General features: G+C 34.0%; 1 protein-coding gene across 4 annotated transcripts in view; it reads left to right on the top strand.

The window, feature by feature from the left end:
• The window catches only part of LARP4B (La ribonucleoprotein domain family member 4B), a 161879-nt gene that overhangs the window by 88302 nt on the left and 56331 nt on the right, over positions 1-17246 (top strand). For all 4 annotated transcript variants that reach the window (XR_003567214.1, XM_027841047.1, XM_027841048.1 and 1 more), the window contains exons 5-7: positions 12086-12155; positions 13486-13622; positions 17118-17221. Coding sequence is in view for 3 of the 4 variants with exons in the window: in XM_027841047.1 (XP_027696848.1) it covers positions 12086-12155; positions 13486-13622; positions 17118-17221 (311 nt within the window). In the remaining variant the exon portion in view is untranslated. The remainder of the gene's footprint in view (positions 1-12085; positions 12156-13485; positions 13623-17117; positions 17222-17246) is intronic.

Below are 17246 nucleotides of genomic sequence, written 5' to 3'. Positions count from 1 at the left end.
TGTGTGTGTGTGTGTGTGTGTGTGTGTGTGTGTGTGTGTGTGTGTGTGTGTACACAATTCTGTAGGTTTTCTACTGGATCTCTTAAGTTACATCAACAACACTGTAGACTTTGGGCTAATTACCTTTTGTTATTTCTTGCTCTCATTAACTGGCCTACCTCCTTTTCCAGGTCATTTCCTGACTTTTATGTGACTTCTTGCCTGCAAGAACATATGTTACAACATAGTAACATCCACCATTCGTCTTTACATTGTCTTTTGTGTAATCTTCAGTTTTATTCTGAAATTGTACTATTCTGTGATTCTTAGCCTTGTCATCAGCAGAAAAATAGCGAAGTATCTATGGTTTTATCATCATAGAGAAATCTCAGTATGGGAACCCTCTCCATCAGCACAGATCACAATCTGTCTACCTGTGACTTCGATAATTGCCTGAGGTACTTAAGAGATTAAGTGACCTGTTCATAATTACAGAGCTAGCATGTGTAAAAAACTGAACTCAGTCTTCCCTGACAGTAAGCCACATGTTATGTTCTTTATAAAAGAGGAAGAGGCTAGGAAGTTCATGTTATATCAGTGTGGGAGAAAAAAAGAAATATTCAATAAGATGTTTTGATTTGCATGAAGGAAGCAAGGAAGAATGAGTCTAGGGAATAGATGTGGCCCAGATTTTGAAAGACCTTGAATGCCAGGCAGTGGAGTGGCATTTGTATTTGTCACAAGGCTAATAGAGAACTATTAGAAGGGTTTAAGGAGAGGGGAAGGACAATAAAAATTGTTTCATCTTAGTTTAGCAAAAGAGCACTAGAGTGGGAATCAAAAGATCTAAGTTTCAGTCCTGATTTTGCCATCTGCTAACTTTGCAACCTGTGACAAATTGCTTAAATTTATTTCTATATCTGGAAAATGAGAGTAATAGTGCTTTGCTTGCCTATTTCTTAGAGTTACCATAAAGAAAAATTCTTTGTAAACCTTAAAGTGCTAGAGGAAAAGGAGCTATTAATTTTAGTAAGTTAAATCTGGTGGTATATAGACAGATTGGAATAGCATGGAGAGAAAACCTGGGCAAGGAGTTGAACAAATTAGGAGGAGTTACACTACCCCAAGTATGAAATAAGTATTAGAATTAGGATGATGGCAACAGGAATGGAAATTCAGTGGTTTAAAAGGTTACTGTGAATTGTAAGAATTTGGTGACTTTTTTGCATCATGTATGAAAGTACTTTAGGTCAGTGGTTGTATTCTTAGGGGAAATTACTTTTATGTTTTCATTTGTTATAATGGTGAAAAAATGAATTTTCCAGGATAGTTAGTTCCATATCACAGTTATAATAGTGTTTCTCCCAAGATGGGAATCATCAAGATGGTGGTTTGTCTCAAATATTAGAGTGTTTTGTTTTTAAGCTGGGAAACTTAAATTATCTAGTCTAACGTTTTCATTTTATAGGTGAGGAATCTGAAGTTCAAGAAGAATAAAATAACTTCTCCAAAAAAATAACTTTATTTATGCTTCAGTTGTACTTATTTAATTAAGATGTTGAATTAGAATTTTATATAACCAGTCAGATACAGTGTGTACTTTTTGTAAAATTAAGCCAGGAGATACAATGAGAATTCCAGATGTTTCCATCGTAGTGAACCTAATTCAAATTAATCAACCTCTTATTAAGCACCAGCTATTTGTGAGGCAGTGTCCTAGGCTCTGGGGACACAGAAATGAAATTAGCCCTGACTTGTTTTAGTCTTGCTACTCTCTGGCATTTAAAAACATTGGTAACTTGGCTGTCACATTTTTGACCTTACTGACCTCATACTCTCTGGTCCAGTCAGTTAAACCTTTTTATTGCTCCTCATAGAGGACATTGTGCTGTCTCTACCTCTTAAAATCCTGTGTTAATTTTAGAAGTCATCACAAGCTGCACTTTCTGTGTGAAGCCTTTCCTATTTTCTCTTTTACCCTTTCGCCTCTAAATTACCTTGGCTTGTGTGTTGGGGGGTGGTGTATATTTTGTATATACCTACATTTATACATGTGGTGTCTACCCTAGAATGTAAGCTCTTGGGAGACTAAGGGCTGTTTCTCTTTGCTTGGTACCCAGGGCAAAATAGGCATTTAACAAATATTGTTAAGTCATCATTTAAACTTTTCCATTTCTTCTTTTGTGATCTCTAGTGGGCTTTCTCTTCTTCCCCATCCTCTTGACTTCTCTGTGATGTTTGGTACTGTTTACCATTACCTTTTCCTATATGTTTTCTATAGGTTTTTTGTGACCTTAATATCTTTTGGTTCTTCTGATCTGTTTGACCATTCATTCGCAATTTCCTTCCCAAGATGTTCATCTATACACCCTCTGCATGTGTGTACTCCAAGGTTCTGTCCTGGGCTTTCTGTCTGTATTGGGGGGGAAGGCGATCTTATCAGTTCTCTCTGGGCATGATTGCCAGATCCTACACCCAGCACTCTTTTATAGCAAACTGTCTCTAGTCCCTCGTCACCAACTGTTTGCACAGGTCCAAAATTGAACAAATATTTCAAATCCATCCCTCTGCCTAACTTTGCTATTTTTATTGAGTATCTTACCATCTTTCTAAATATCCAAGTTCACAACTTTGGTCATTCTCATGCCTTACTTTATATGCCCAGTTGCAAACTTGTGTTGATTGTACCTCCACGGCAACTCTCTCATCCATTCCTTTCTCTTCAGTCACATCCACTACCCTAATTCAGGCCTTCATCACCTGTCATCAGGGCTGTTGTAACTGCTTTCTTATTGATCTGATCTCTTCACTTTCCTCTTGCTTTTCACATGATCATATCAGTATTCATACCATACCATATCATATCAGTTAGACACAGGTCTAACTGTGTCTAAGCCTCCTCAAGAAGCTTCAGTGACTCCCTATTGCCTCAAGCACAAAATATAAAAACTCTTTCTTTTTGATATATAAGGCTGAAATTTGACTCGTTTGTTTTTTGACTGCTGCCTATACTCTAGTTCTAGGACTCTGTGCACGGGGGTTTTAAATTACCATAAGGACTTTATTGCAACACAGTTTGGCTTTTGAAAGTTTCTAGTGTAGGTGCAAAATATGGTATTACAGAAATATGCCAAGGTATTAGCTTCACTAATTAAGGAATTCACACATCACTACTCTTATCTCCTGTGTAGTCATAGTTGTCTTCAAATGGGTGGAGATTTTGGGTTTTTTATTTTTGAGGATAGGATTTTTTTTTTTTAGATTTGTGATTTCTCAGTTTTACTGTAGTAAGGTATTTTCAAAACGTAAGATTCTGTGATTTTGATTTTTGTTAATAAATTTCCTATTGACAGCTAGCTAAACATCTTAGTTTATGTTGAGAAGAATTGAGTAAGAAGAGCCAAAAGAGCAGGCCGGGGGCAGAGAGCCTGATTGGCCCAAGGAAGAATAGCATAACAATATTCTTGGCCAAGTAGAGTGATGACACTGGATACTCTGCTCAACTTTGCCTAGGCGCAGTCCTGGAAGTAAATCTTAGCGGTCTTTTAGTAGTTCAACTGTATGTGTGCAAAAGTAAATACAAGTAAATTCTGGCAAAATAGAAGAGTGGCGATGGATATCTAAGCTCAGACCCCCACTCCCATGTTAGCAAAACAGGCTAAAAACAGCGAGAAGAGAAGGATGAAAAGACACTTACAAGATAGTCACTAAATAAGAAAAGCAGCAGAGGAGGATTGTGCTACCACATCAGTACTCCTCTTTACACTCCCTGGGCCCAGCTCCACTGAACACTGTCATGTGTATTGTAGTTACCAGCTTTGCGGTAGATCAACCCCACCACCAAGTCTTATCAGCCACTTCATCTTTGCTTTTTAGTTTTCTCTTCTTCCTCCCTCTCTAGCACATTCTCTTCCCCTGAATTCCCTTGGTAGGTTGATTATTAAATTAAGCAAACATCTCTAACTTTTAATCTTAGAGACTGTAATGCTGCTACCCTGAAATGTTAAGTGATTTGTTTAGGGTCATGTAATCCATTGTAGGTCAGAGGTATAACTTAACCCTGGATATTCCTGAATCTAAGGCTGGCTTTACTCATTCATTATACAACGAATTCACTCCTTTGAGGTAAGCTAATATGGGGAAAAACCTGCACAGACTCTCCTGTGAAGTAAAAGATTCCAGGATAAAATTCCAAAATAAGATAATAATTCTCTAATAGCTTCAGCTGAAACACCAGAAAAGAGAATAGAATTGCATACAAGTACCCAGAGAATGGTTGGAATCCCTGTGGAAATGATAAGGAGTAAAATTAGATTTCTTAATTTAAAAAACTCCAAAAAGACTTGACGGCTTAGAACTGAAGCTGGAATTTAACAGCATTCAACATAATGGGATAAAAAGAATGAAGGAAATAATTAAAAAGTCTCACGATGCAATGAGAAATATTACAGGAAAATTAGAACTACAAAATTGAAAGAACGTGCTTTTATCAAAAAATAAAATTCTTGAAAAGCAGACAGATAAATTTAAGAATTCTTAGCCTCTCTCAGAAATACAGTGGAACATAAAAAATCCAACTACTGTATTTTGAGAAATAGAAAAGAAAATTTCCTAAAAGTACTGAAACCAAAGAGAAAAATGGAGATTTAGAGAATCCACAGAGGACCAAACAGTTTTAACTCGCTCAGAATGGTAATTGCTGAAATTTAGGGGTCCAGATCAAAGAGCAAACATCACAGTGAGCTGAGAAGATGCAGATGATGCTCCGTTTACTCAAGGCAGAATTGCACAGGTCTTTGCATCATTAGGAGGAAAGATAATATTGGAATAAAATATACAAAAGAACAAAGGAAAATATACAACAAAATAACAGCCTGTTAAGTTGAATGTAATCCTGTATGGTTTAAAAAAGCCTTTTAGTGAAATCTGACTGCCATTCATTCTTGTTGAAAAACATTGCTGGGCAGAGTTGCTCAAAATGTAAACACACTGGACAAAAGGAACATAATTTAGGTAAGCAAGTTTGAACATCTTGAAAAGCTTCAGTGCTTATGCTCTAAAAAATGGGGGCAAGAAAGACCATTATACTTTGACCAGCATACTTTAACCAACAAATGAGAACAAATGAAGATGTGAGCTCCAAGTTTGGGTGGTCAAAAGACAAGGAGCAAAAATCCTGAAGGGATTCATTCTTAAGCATCCCAGGTTAATAACAAAAGATATATTTACGGGAATAGGGTAGGGATCTCATGCAATTTACCCTTATTGAAGCTGAACAAAGAAGGGTTTTGTATAAATGGGAGGATGAAGTTTGTCTCAAGCAAAACAAAAGAAAAAAAAAAGCAAGACAGTAATTTGGGCCTGGGAAAGAAAAGAGACAAGGTTCTAATCTACGCAGTATAAACTGTATATCTGTATCTATGCCTCTATGTGTATATAGATGGACAATATATATGGTGATTTTTTTTTCTTTTAAAAGAGAACTTGGTAAGGAGAAAAACAAACTTGACAGTTAAAATCTTAACTATTAAAAGAAGAAAAACTCATACAGAAAATGTAGATATATGGGATAATAAATTAGAAAGAAAATCCTCATGTTTTATGTTTAAAATAAAATGTCAAGATTACAGCATGGTTAAATAAGGTTGGAGTAGAATTTATTACACAGTAAAAGCTATAATTGGATTATAGGAAGTACTAGATAATCAACACATTTCTAGAAGCTTCAACATTTCTCAATTTTTCATAAACCTAACTGAAAGATAAGAAATATATACTGAATGCTAGGGGTCTAAAACTATGATACACTTTTGGCAGTTATGGAATCCTAAGAGAAATACAGGTTTTCATCATCACACATCACACGCATCATATTTGCAAAATAAAAAGATTGATCATTCAGTCATAAAGAACACATGGCGGAAGATAAAAATGTTGAAACAATTTATGGAGTATAACGGCAAAATGGAATCAATAAGTAAAATATGAACAGAGGATCCAGGCTTAGAAGAAACACTATTTTCCTTAAAAAATAGATCAAAGGGGGCAGCTAGGTGGCGCAGTGGATAGAGCATCAGCCCTGGATTCAGGAGGATCTGAGTTCAAATGCAGCCTCAGACACATAATACTTACTAGCTGTGTGACCCTGGGCAAGTCACTTAACGCCATTGCCTAGCCCCCCCCCCCCCCAAATAGATCAAGGAATACATTGTTTAAAAAAAATTTTTAAGTTATATATCCAAATTTGTAGGATATATCTAAAATACTCTTAGGGAATATGATTCCTGTCTGTCCATCTGTCCATCCATCCATATGTCTATTTCAGTCAAAGCCAAGTAAAAATGAGCATGCAACTTAAAAAACAAAACCCTAGAAATTTGATGAAGGAATTCCCAGACAAGCACCAAAATAGAAATCCTTGAAAATCAAGGCTGTTAAGCTGATAATATTAACCTATTTTTTTTTAAGTATTAGAATGTAAAATCATTGAGAAAGTAGGGATTTTTTTCTACTCTTCTTTTTAGTCACCAGCTTCCTGACATATAGTAGGTTTATTGATTCTAAAAAACCAATGAAATAGATGAACCATCAGCTAAGTCATTTGTCAACCCCAGTATTTCTCCTCCTTCCTTTCCCAGAGAGACATTCTATATAATAAATACTACTTCTGAAGACAAAAATAATGAGGAATAAAAAACAGCATAACTGATCAGTACATTGAAAAAGTCTGAGAATATGTGCAATGCACCACATTCCTGGACTTTTTAGTTCTGCAAATGAATATAGGATATCTTTTTTTTTAGAGGCATTTTTGTTCTTCATAATTTTTTACCATTCAGTTTTCTTTCTTTCTTTTTTTTTTTTTTTTTTTGTTCTTTCCATTTACAGCATTGTTGTCATTGTGCATAATTTTCTTGGCTTTGTTTACTTCACTCTGTGTGGATCTTTATCATTGTCTTCCTTAGGTGTATCACCCTATTAGTGGAATCAAAGAGTGTGGACGTTTTAATCACTTTTCGTGGTTTCATTTTGCTTTCCAGAATGGTTGTACTAATTCACAGCTCCACCAACAATGTAGTAGTGCACCTGTCTTCCCATAACCCCTCTGATATTAACAATACCTATTTTATGTCATTTTTGCCACTTGCTGGGTGTGAGGTGTGGAGTTGTTTTGATTTGCATTTCTCTTAATAGTCATTTTGAGCATTTTTTGGGATGGTTGTTAGTAATTTGCCTTTTTTTTTTTTTGTAGAATTGTTCATATCTTTTTACCATTTATCATATCCTGTCACCACTTAGCTACTGGCAAATGACTTTTAGTCTTCCAAATATGTGTGGATTGTCTGTGGGTGTGGGTGGGTTTATTTTATATATAAATATATATCTGTTAATTTTATGTATTTCTTGGATATCAGGTCTTTATTGTAGAAATTTGATACAAAGGTTTCCTATTTGACCACTTACCTTGTTATCCTAGATGCATTAGTTTTATTTGTGCATAACGTTTTCAGTTATAGGTAATCAACGTTTTCTGTTTTTATCTTTTGTAAATACCTCTATCCCTTGTTTGGTTAATAATGCATCCACTCATAGCTCTGAAAGGTATATGGTCTGCTTCTCTTCTAATTTTTCTGTGATATGATTGATTTGAAATATATTGTGGAAGATGGGGTCGGTATTATTTTATGCCTAGTTTCTGCCAGGCTACTTTTTAATTTTCCTGGCAGTTTTTATCAAATAAATCCAGAAAAAAGAAGTTAAGAAACAATAGAACTGAATGACCCAATGTTTGATAAATCAAAAAGCACAAATTACTTAGGAAAGAATTTCCTAGTTGATAAAACCGCAACACATTGTAAGTAGATATGTGACCTTAACATTAAAGATCATGCATGAAAAAATTAGAATTTCAAGTCATTCACAGCTATGAGTAGAGGTGTTGTTAACCAAAGAAGGGATAAAGGAAATTACAAAAGATAAAATAAATTTGATTACAAAAAACTAATTTGATTTTTTTTAAAGAAGAGAAGAGGGAATTTGCATTCACAGAGAAGGATTATTTAAAACCCTTCCATGCGTAATTATATGCCTCCCAAATGAAAAACTAATAAAATTGGTGAATATCTACAAAAATAAAAAAAAGATCACCTGTATTAACAAAACAGGGACTAATGAGTTAAAACAACCTGGTCACAGATAATTTGACCAAAACATAAAGAATTGGCAAAGAAATAAATTCTTGCCTGGATGGATATATAAGTGAATTTTCTTAAGCGAAAAAACTCCCCCTGCCAATGCAGCAATCTATATATAGTATTAGCAATTACCTAGAGCACAGTGTTTACAGAAGTAAAGATGATACTGTTCTATGTATTTTCTATGAAGCAAAGATGATTCTGATACCAAGACTAAGTAGAAAAAGGTGAAGAAAGAAAGAGCATTATCACTACTGAACTTACTATAGTGATGTAAAAGTATTAAAAAAAAATACTAGCACAGAAGCTACAATAATATATTTGAAAAGCATTCACTAAGATCAGATTAGATTTTCATTTATTTATTTATTTTTAGTTTTCAACATTCACTTCCATAAGATTTTGAGTTCCGAATTTTCCCCATCTCTGCCCTCGCCCCACCCCAAGATGGCATGCAATTTGATATAGGCTCTACATATACATTCATATTGAACCTATTTTCACCTTAGTCGTGTTGTAAAGAAGGATTAGAACCAATGGAAGAAACAAAACAACAACAAAAAAAAGAGAGAGAGCAAATAGTGTGCTTTGATCTGCATTCCATACTCCATAGTTCTTTTTCTGAATGTGGACAGCATTTTCCATCATGAGTCCTTTGGAGTTGTCTTGGATCCTTGCATTGCTAAGAAGAGATGAGTTCTATCCAAGTTAGTCATCGCATATTGTGGCTGTTACTGTGTATAATGTTCTCCTGGTTCTGCTCACTTCACTCAGCATCAGTTCATTCAAGTCTTTGCAGGTTTTTCTTAAGTCTGCTTGTTCGTAATTTCTGAGGGCACACTAGTATTCCATTACATTCATATACCACCATTTGTTCAGCCATTCCCCAAGTGATGGGCATCCACTCAATTTCCAATTCTTTGCCACCACAGAAAGAGCTGCTGTAAATATTTTTGTACATGTGGGTCCTGTTTCCATTTGTATGATCTCTTTGAGATACAGACCTAGATCTGGTATTGCTGGGTCAAGATCAGATTAGATTTTTGCTAGGCCTACAAGAATGGTTCAACATTTGGAAAATTGCAAACATAAAATCATTATATCAGTATAGAAATATTAAAAGTCTTCAGCAAAATACACAAAGAACTAAAAAGCATAGGAATAAAAGGACCTTACCTTGATGTGACAGAAAGTATCTTAAGAGCTAGAATTCCAGAAACACTGAAAGCTTTCTGAATAACATCAAGAGAAAAGTAGGAAGGGTGCTATTGCATTACACAGTGTAAGCGATAAATAACAAGAAGAGAAAAAGAAATTAATGGAGCAAGCACATGCAAAGAAGAGGTAAATTTTTTCTTTATTACTATTTATATTTATTGTTATAAGGTGTTAGATTTTTATGCTTTTAAAAACAAATAGGTTCAAAATCCACTGAAATTCTTTATTTAGAAGATTTTAAAGCAGCTTATAAAATCTTCTTTGCAAATTTTTAAGTTTGTAGTTATAAGCATTTTTTGTGACACTCATCTTTTTTGCTACAAAAGTTTTTAAATGTCTGACTGTTCATGGTGACTTCATAGTATGAGTAGCCAACATTTCAAGGTGTGATATACACTTTGGGACCAGCTCATTGTTTTCAACAGGGGATATAAACTCACATTTCGAATAATCTGTTAGATAATGCCAATTATTTTTGCATTGTTGGATCTGATTTTACACATTATATATATATTTTAAACTTAAGTGGCTAATAAAAAGGTTGCAGTAGGAACAGGAGAAATGTCACCTCTGCTGTTTTCTTCTGTTGTTCATTTGTACCTATATTATTGGTGTCATCTTCAGTCCTCTTTATAGAAATTCTTTTTAAACTCTTGTCAATTTTTGACAGTATTTAGTTAAAACTGGATGATGTAATGTAGAAAGCAAGTTAGCCATGCACATATGAAATTACAAGTAAGGTCCTTGTGTTAACTCCTCCAGGTTATGGAAGTCCTTTTCCCTCATGCAACATATGACCATTTGATAGGCATTGAGTAGAAGTGCCAGAGTCATTTCTTATGTTGAATATTAGTAAAACTTAATTCATTTTAAAAAATTAAAACAAATAGAATTTCTCATGGTTTTGTTTTGTTTTTTATATGCCCAAATATATCCACCTGTATGCCCAGTTTTGGAGAGTCAGAGAAAATTGAGACTGACTTCAACAAAGTAGCATAATACAAAGTAAATGCACATGAATCACTTATCTTTTTTCACTGTAATAACAAAACTAAGAAATAGAAGAAATTCCTTTTAGAAATAACAGAATACTTTAAATGTCTAGGGATTAACCTACCAAGTTATATAAGGCATTTATACAACTTTACCTACAGAATAATTCTTAAAATTCTAAGACTATCTAAATTATCAGAGGTTGTTTAAGGTTTGAGCTTAGCCAATTTTATGAAAATGATACTACTACCCAAATTATTCTATAAATTCCCTCTTAAGATAAGAAGTTTAAAAAGGATTAATTCACAGAATTAGCAAAAATAGTAAGTTTGTTTGGAGCAATAAGAAGTCAAAAATATCAAGAGATATAATGCGGGAAAAAAGTAAGAATGAAGGGAGCTTCTTGCTTTCAGGCCCTAAAATATATTACTAAACAGTGATTCAGAACTGTGGGAATTGTTATAAATAAGTGAATAGACCAGATAAGCCAAGACTTTATTAATAAATGCATGTAGAAGTCTATTATTTGAATAACCTAAAAATATTATTATCTAGCTGAAAAGGGAGAAGTTAAAAAATGAGAAAACTGCTTAACAAAAAAAAAATAGATTTAGATCAACATCTCGTCCCCTTTACCATAATAAAGTCTATATGAGTTAAATATAGAAAAAAGTTGTTCCACAAGAAAGTAGAGGAGAATGGAAAATTCTTTCTCATACCCTATGGATCGAGGGAAATTATGTGATCAGAGAAGGTTAGAAGAGATCATAAATGACAAAATAAATAATCTTAATTACATAAAATTAAGATAGTTCTACACAAATAAAACATCTGCCCCTAGAATTGTAAGATAAAATGAAAATTGAGAGGAAAAAACTTTTCATTGACTATCTGATTAGGCAGATGTCCAAAATCTATAGATTATAAAGTCAATATCTGTTCCTCAGTAGGCAGGTGATCAAAGGCCATGAGCAAACAATTGTCAAAAGGAAAAAAAATCAGACTATTTAAGGTAGTTATATGAAAAAAAATTTTTTTTAAAAACCATCACTAGGAAAATCGAAATCAAAACAACTGTGTAATACCATTTCACAGCCATTGATTGAACCAGAAAAGATGGGGAAATTTTGTTCAAAGAGCTATGAGAAGACAGGTAAACTAATTCACTGTTGATGTACCTGTGATGTGGTTCATTAGTTAGTTTAATCTAATGTAATTCAGGGAATGTATTAATGAAGGTGTTTATGATGGTTTTGGGAAGTTTGTTGCAATGAAGCAATGTGCATAAATTAGACAAGCGACATATAACTACACTTCTCTTTCATTAGAAAACAGAATAATAATGCACTAGAATTTCATCAAGCATGGCATTTTGGAGCTGGAATAGACTTCAGAGGTTATCTAGTCCACCTCTTCTTGAAGCATAAATTGCCTTTTCTACAGCTGTAACAAATGGGCTCTTAAAGACTGAGAAAACATTTATTACCTGCCTCCTCCTCTTCCCCCCACTGCTTGCATATTAAATGGGTAGTTAATTACTTTTATTCTTCATTTGTATTAATTTACCATGAACGATTAGTAGTACTAATTTTAAATCAGAAGGTTATTTTAAGCATTTTCAAAGTACTTGTTTAATAATAGTAGTTGCGTATTTTTCTTGTTTTCTGAGTTATTTTTTTTTTTTATATATATATATATAGAAGAAAGTGAAGAAGTCCAGGAAGACCCCCGAGAAGTGCTTAAAAAAACACTGGAATTCTGCTTATCTCGGTAAGACTACCCATTATGATTTATAGGGACTTAATGTCAATTTAAAAAAATATTACTAGGGTTGTATGACCACATGCAGGAGTTTGCTGGAATAAAGGTGGAGTACATACATCAAAAATTTTAATATGAAATCTTAAGTAGCTATTCACCTTTCATGAAACATGGGAGAATTTAAGAACCCATTCTGCATTATATCTCAAAACACAAGACCAATACCTGCTGTCATTTGGAATGCTCAATTATTCCATTTTTATAGCTGTAGATTTTGTAACATTTTTTGTTCTCTAAAAAAGCAAATGGGTTCTTTCTGGAACAGTGAAAGGTAAGTGGAAAGGTTGAATTGTATAATATCTCTTATTTACTCTCCCACTGTCAAATAGACTGTGCTTTGCATTTTTGTAATGATATATTTATACTAAACCAGCCTTCTACTTTTATGACAGCCTTGTTTCCAAAAGTATATGTATTAGAGGTGACTGGTCAGAAATGGAAGAGCAGTCATTTTCTACAGTGTAGAGTCTATGCAGAAATTAGTTGATAATATTATTATTGTTGTGATGGTGGTATGGTTGTTACTATTAATTTTTCAGCTCTAAAATGAGATTCAGTTAGAAAGTGTCCGAAGTCCCTTCAAGCTATAAGATTCTCTTCGACTTATTGGATAACAACTTGCTAAAGGGAAAAGTCACTCACAAGAACTATTATAATTCTTGAAAACTGTTATTTAAATAGATTTCTGCAGCAAATTTGTTAAATAAGTGTATCTCACTTTAAAAACAGACTTAAATTAAAAATAAAACTCTTAGAAGGGACTTATAACAACTTATATGAAAAAACAAATTTTTAAAAACTACAAATGCTTATTTATATGCTGTATTTTTCACAAATTGTAGTTCATCCACACCCCAATAAATAATTGTGTAGGTTGCTGTGGCCAAAAAGTTTTATCTCTTGGTGGCTCATTTTTGGTAAGAAGCCTTATTGAGGTAATTAAGGCTAGTTCTTGCATAATACAGTCTACCCTTTATCTAGTATAAGTATAGCTTCTTAGAATTTGGAGTCTACTTACACCATTTTGGAGATCACAGAGCTACCTCAGTTCCAAGATGAAATCATTGAATTTTAGGACTTCAGTTATAGATTCATGTCTAGTTTTTGAAGAATAATTCAATGTATAAAATTTGTTTTACGTGCAACTTATAAGGAATATATCATATACAGTGAGACATGTGTGGATTTATTCCTGCCTATATCTGAAGAAGTAATACACTTTGATTTGATTGTTTAATATTGATTCATAAACTACCTCCCCCCCCCTTTTTTTAAACAGAGAGAATCTTGCAAGTGACATGTATCTTATATCACAGATGGATAGTGATCAGTATGTGCCAATAACAACAGTAGCTAACCTCGACCATATCAAGAAACTCAGTACTGATTTGGATTTAATTGTTGAAGTTCTTCGATGTAAGTGAAAGATCTTTTGAAATAAATAATGTATGTGATCCTATCCATTATGCACCAGTAAAACATTTGTAGTTTTAAAAAAAAAATCTTGAGTATTTCAAGATAGTACTTGGTATGTTTTGGTTGTCAGTATTTCTATGTGAATCTTTAATCTGTGTCATATCATTATTTTAGTAGATTTTAAGGCCCTTAAAGGCAAATGTTTAACTCCTTTATTCTATATTTTCATATTTTGGTGCCATATACTTTATATGTGCTAACTTAGTGCTAATTTAATTAATAATCAGAAGCTAAAAATGCAGTTTAATAGAACCAGAAAAGTAATTATTTTCTTAAATAAAACCTATTTTTAAATAAAATGGTGTTTATTAGCTAACCAATACATGAAATAAAATACCATAGTTAGTGGGAAATTAATTAAAGGCACTCTTAACATTAGGTTTATTTCTTTCATTCCTGAATTAACTTTTACATGATTTTATCAAACCAGGGGTTTTGGGGAAGGAATTATTAAATGCTATGACTGGCTAATACATACTCAAAGCAATAAAATGATTGAGCAGAGTCCAAGTAACTTTAGCTTAGCATAGGTTTCTACAATCCTTACTGTAGATGTCAAATTATGATAGTAAATGTTCAGATTGCTTAAAGGTAATCTCTATTCCCTTTCAGATATTCAAAGTAAGCAAAGCAATGGGATATTTGTGTTCTACTTTTGAATAATGAATGCAACCATGTTGTTCTGAGTCTCTTGAGAATAGTCTTCAGCTTCTTTGTGTCAGTTAAGAAATATTTATTAAATGCTTACTGTATGTCAGGCACCGGGGGCAGAAAGACCTTGAAAAGATAACCATAGACCCTTTTGACCTTGAATCCAGTCCCAGCTCAGTCTTCTTTTTACAGTGTGACCTCATTCAAATGATTTGACCCCTCTGGACCCTTGTTTCCTGTCTATAAAGTGACTTCTGATGTTCCTTCCAGCTCTAGATGTATCTGTGATCATGAGCATAGCAAAAATGAAACAGGCCCTGCGATCCGTGAGATTCTTTTCTGTTGAGAGTGACAGTATGTTCATTTATAGAGACAGATAAAACAAATACAAAGTAATTTAGGTGGAGGTAGAGAGGAGACATCAGCAGCCAATGTGATCTCATAGCAGAGGTAAAAAGGAAGGAGTAGATTCCAGACATGGGAAACAGTCTTGCAAAAGGGTAGAGGAGGGAATGGAAGAAATATTGATAGACAAGTTTCCTAGACCAAAGAATGGAAGTAATGGCATATTATTAGCTGGGAAAGGTGGTACAGAGTCAGGTTGTAAGGGATTCTAAATGCCAAACAAGAGTTTGCATTTGATAGTAGAGATGGTGTGGAGCCATTGGAGTTTATTAAGCAGGAAATGGCATGTTCAAATTTGTGCTTTACTAATATCACTTCAGCCACTGTGGAAAATCAGTTGGAGAAGCAGGAGACTGAGGCAAAGAGACCAATAAATGAGTTACTGCAGTAGTCCGGGTTAAAGGTAATAAAGGCTTCAACCAGGGAGGAAGGTGAGCAGAGGGGAAGAGGAAGCATCCATGTGAGTAGAGAGAATGGAAGAGATGCTGTGGAGGTAGATGCAATAAAACTAGATAATTGATTGGATAAGTGTGGTGACAGTAGGTGAGTTGAAGTGACTTCAGGGTTTCAAACTTAGGTCACTGGAAGGATTGTGGTACCCTCTAATGAAATTGCAAAGTTCAGAATAAGGGTGCAGTTTAGGTGGACAGATTACTGAGTTCTCTTTTGGACATGATATTTCACATACCTACAGGATATCCATGTTGAAATGTCTAGTAGGTAGTTGGTGATGTTGGTCTGGAACTGAGGAGAGAAACTAGGGCTAGGTACATAGATCTGGGAGCTATCTGTAGAAAAGTGAAAATTTAATCTGTGGAAGCTGATGAGGTCATCAAGAGAGGATAGGGTAATGGGACAGTTCCTTGTGGTATGGATGCAATTAGGAAGTGAGGTATGGATGAAGATCCAGAAAAGGGGGCTGAGAAGGATGGTCAGACAGAAAGAGAGCCATGGGAAAACAGTATCATAAAAACCTGGAGAAGAAAGATATCTCTGATAGGAATATAGTCAGTGGTTCCAGAAAAACAAATGAGGAGCACCATTTAGCTTAGAAATTGATAAGTCATTAGTAATGTTGGACAAACAGTTTCATTTGAGTAATAGGGTTGAAAGCCATATTTCAAGAAGTTGAAGTGTGAAAAGAAAGGAAAGGGGGGCAGTGAGTGTAAATAGCTTTTTTCTAGGAATTTGGCTGTGTAGGGGAAGGTAGATATAAAAGAAATTGGAGGACCTGAGCATGTTTGTTTGTAGATAGCAGGGAATGAGGCAGTAGATCCTGAGACAGTGGTTTGTTATGTGAGGCAGGAAGATTGTGTGGGCAAGCTGCCAAATGAATCAGGGAAAAGATGGAATTAAGGGATTAAGTAGGTCAGTTAGACTAGGTAAGGAGAAGAGTCTAATCCCCTGTAGTCCCTAACACAGTACCTTGTAGGTGTTTTTAACAGATAACTTTCTTTTTATTTTTAACTTTTTTTGAGCATAGCCTTTAATAATATATGAGGTATGGATGCTGAAATGTTTCAGTTGTCTAAAATACATTTCTGGTCCATGAGAATGTTTTCTGTTACCACAGGTACATGAAAGCACATCTTGCAGTTACTGATATATACATATGATAGTTTTAATAATGATAAAAATGCCTTTTTCAAAAAAAGGGAAAGCTGAAAGATTGTGCATGGATTAACAACTTTTATAAATTATTTGTATATCTAGTTTTAAACTAAAAATTTGTGTTCTTTTGTCTTTCTCCAGTCCTGCTGCTTCTACAGTATTATAAAATCAGAATAAGACTGTAAAAGCTCATTATTGGAGTTTCTCTAGCTAGATTAAATATCATGTAACACAATTTGTTTCATTAAAGATAAATCAGTTTCAGAATTGATAGCTCAATAATTCCTATTCACATAAAGACTACAAAATGAGGCATCTATTTGTATTGTGCTTTTGAGTGCCTTTTGGACTTAGTCTGTTTTCATAGAAAATTTAGTGTTTCATAGTGCTATTTATTAGGATGCTTGTTAAACTTAATTTTTCAAAACTACATCTTAAACTTTTACTATCTAAGAACAGCTGAAAAAATTAGTGTGGTACCAGGGTGATTTTTAACAACCGTTTCTGACAGTTGTTAATCTGGCTGGTATACTTTTTTAGGGTTTAGTTGTGAATAGTATAGTTTGCTTGAAATGTTGTATAGCTATGACTAAGATTATTTGTAAGTTCAATATGTACTATTTATAGCTTATTTAGTAACAAAAGTTCTATGCAAGGACTGTCATTTGTTTGTGAATTATGAAGCTTTTAATATATTGGTCTAAGTAATCTGTTTATTTTGGTGTTAACTTTTAAAATTGCATCACTGCATATTTTTCTTCTGTGTAGCATTACCTTTAGTCCAAGTGGATGAGAATGGAGAAAAGGTCAGGCCAAATCAGAATCGCTGCATTGTTATATTGCGTGAAATACCTGAAACTACTCCTATAGAAGTAAGGAATTTATCTTCTGGGTTGA

This window comes from Vombatus ursinus, unplaced genomic scaffold (genome assembly GCF_900497805.2).
Source record: "Vombatus ursinus unplaced genomic scaffold, bare-nosed wombat genome assembly UNPS02014852.1, whole genome shotgun sequence".
In the NCBI taxonomy this organism is placed as follows: domain Eukaryota; kingdom Metazoa; phylum Chordata; class Mammalia; order Diprotodontia; family Vombatidae; genus Vombatus; species Vombatus ursinus.
Note: the sequence above shows the minus strand (reverse complement) of the source record. Positions and strands in the feature narration are given on the sequence as shown.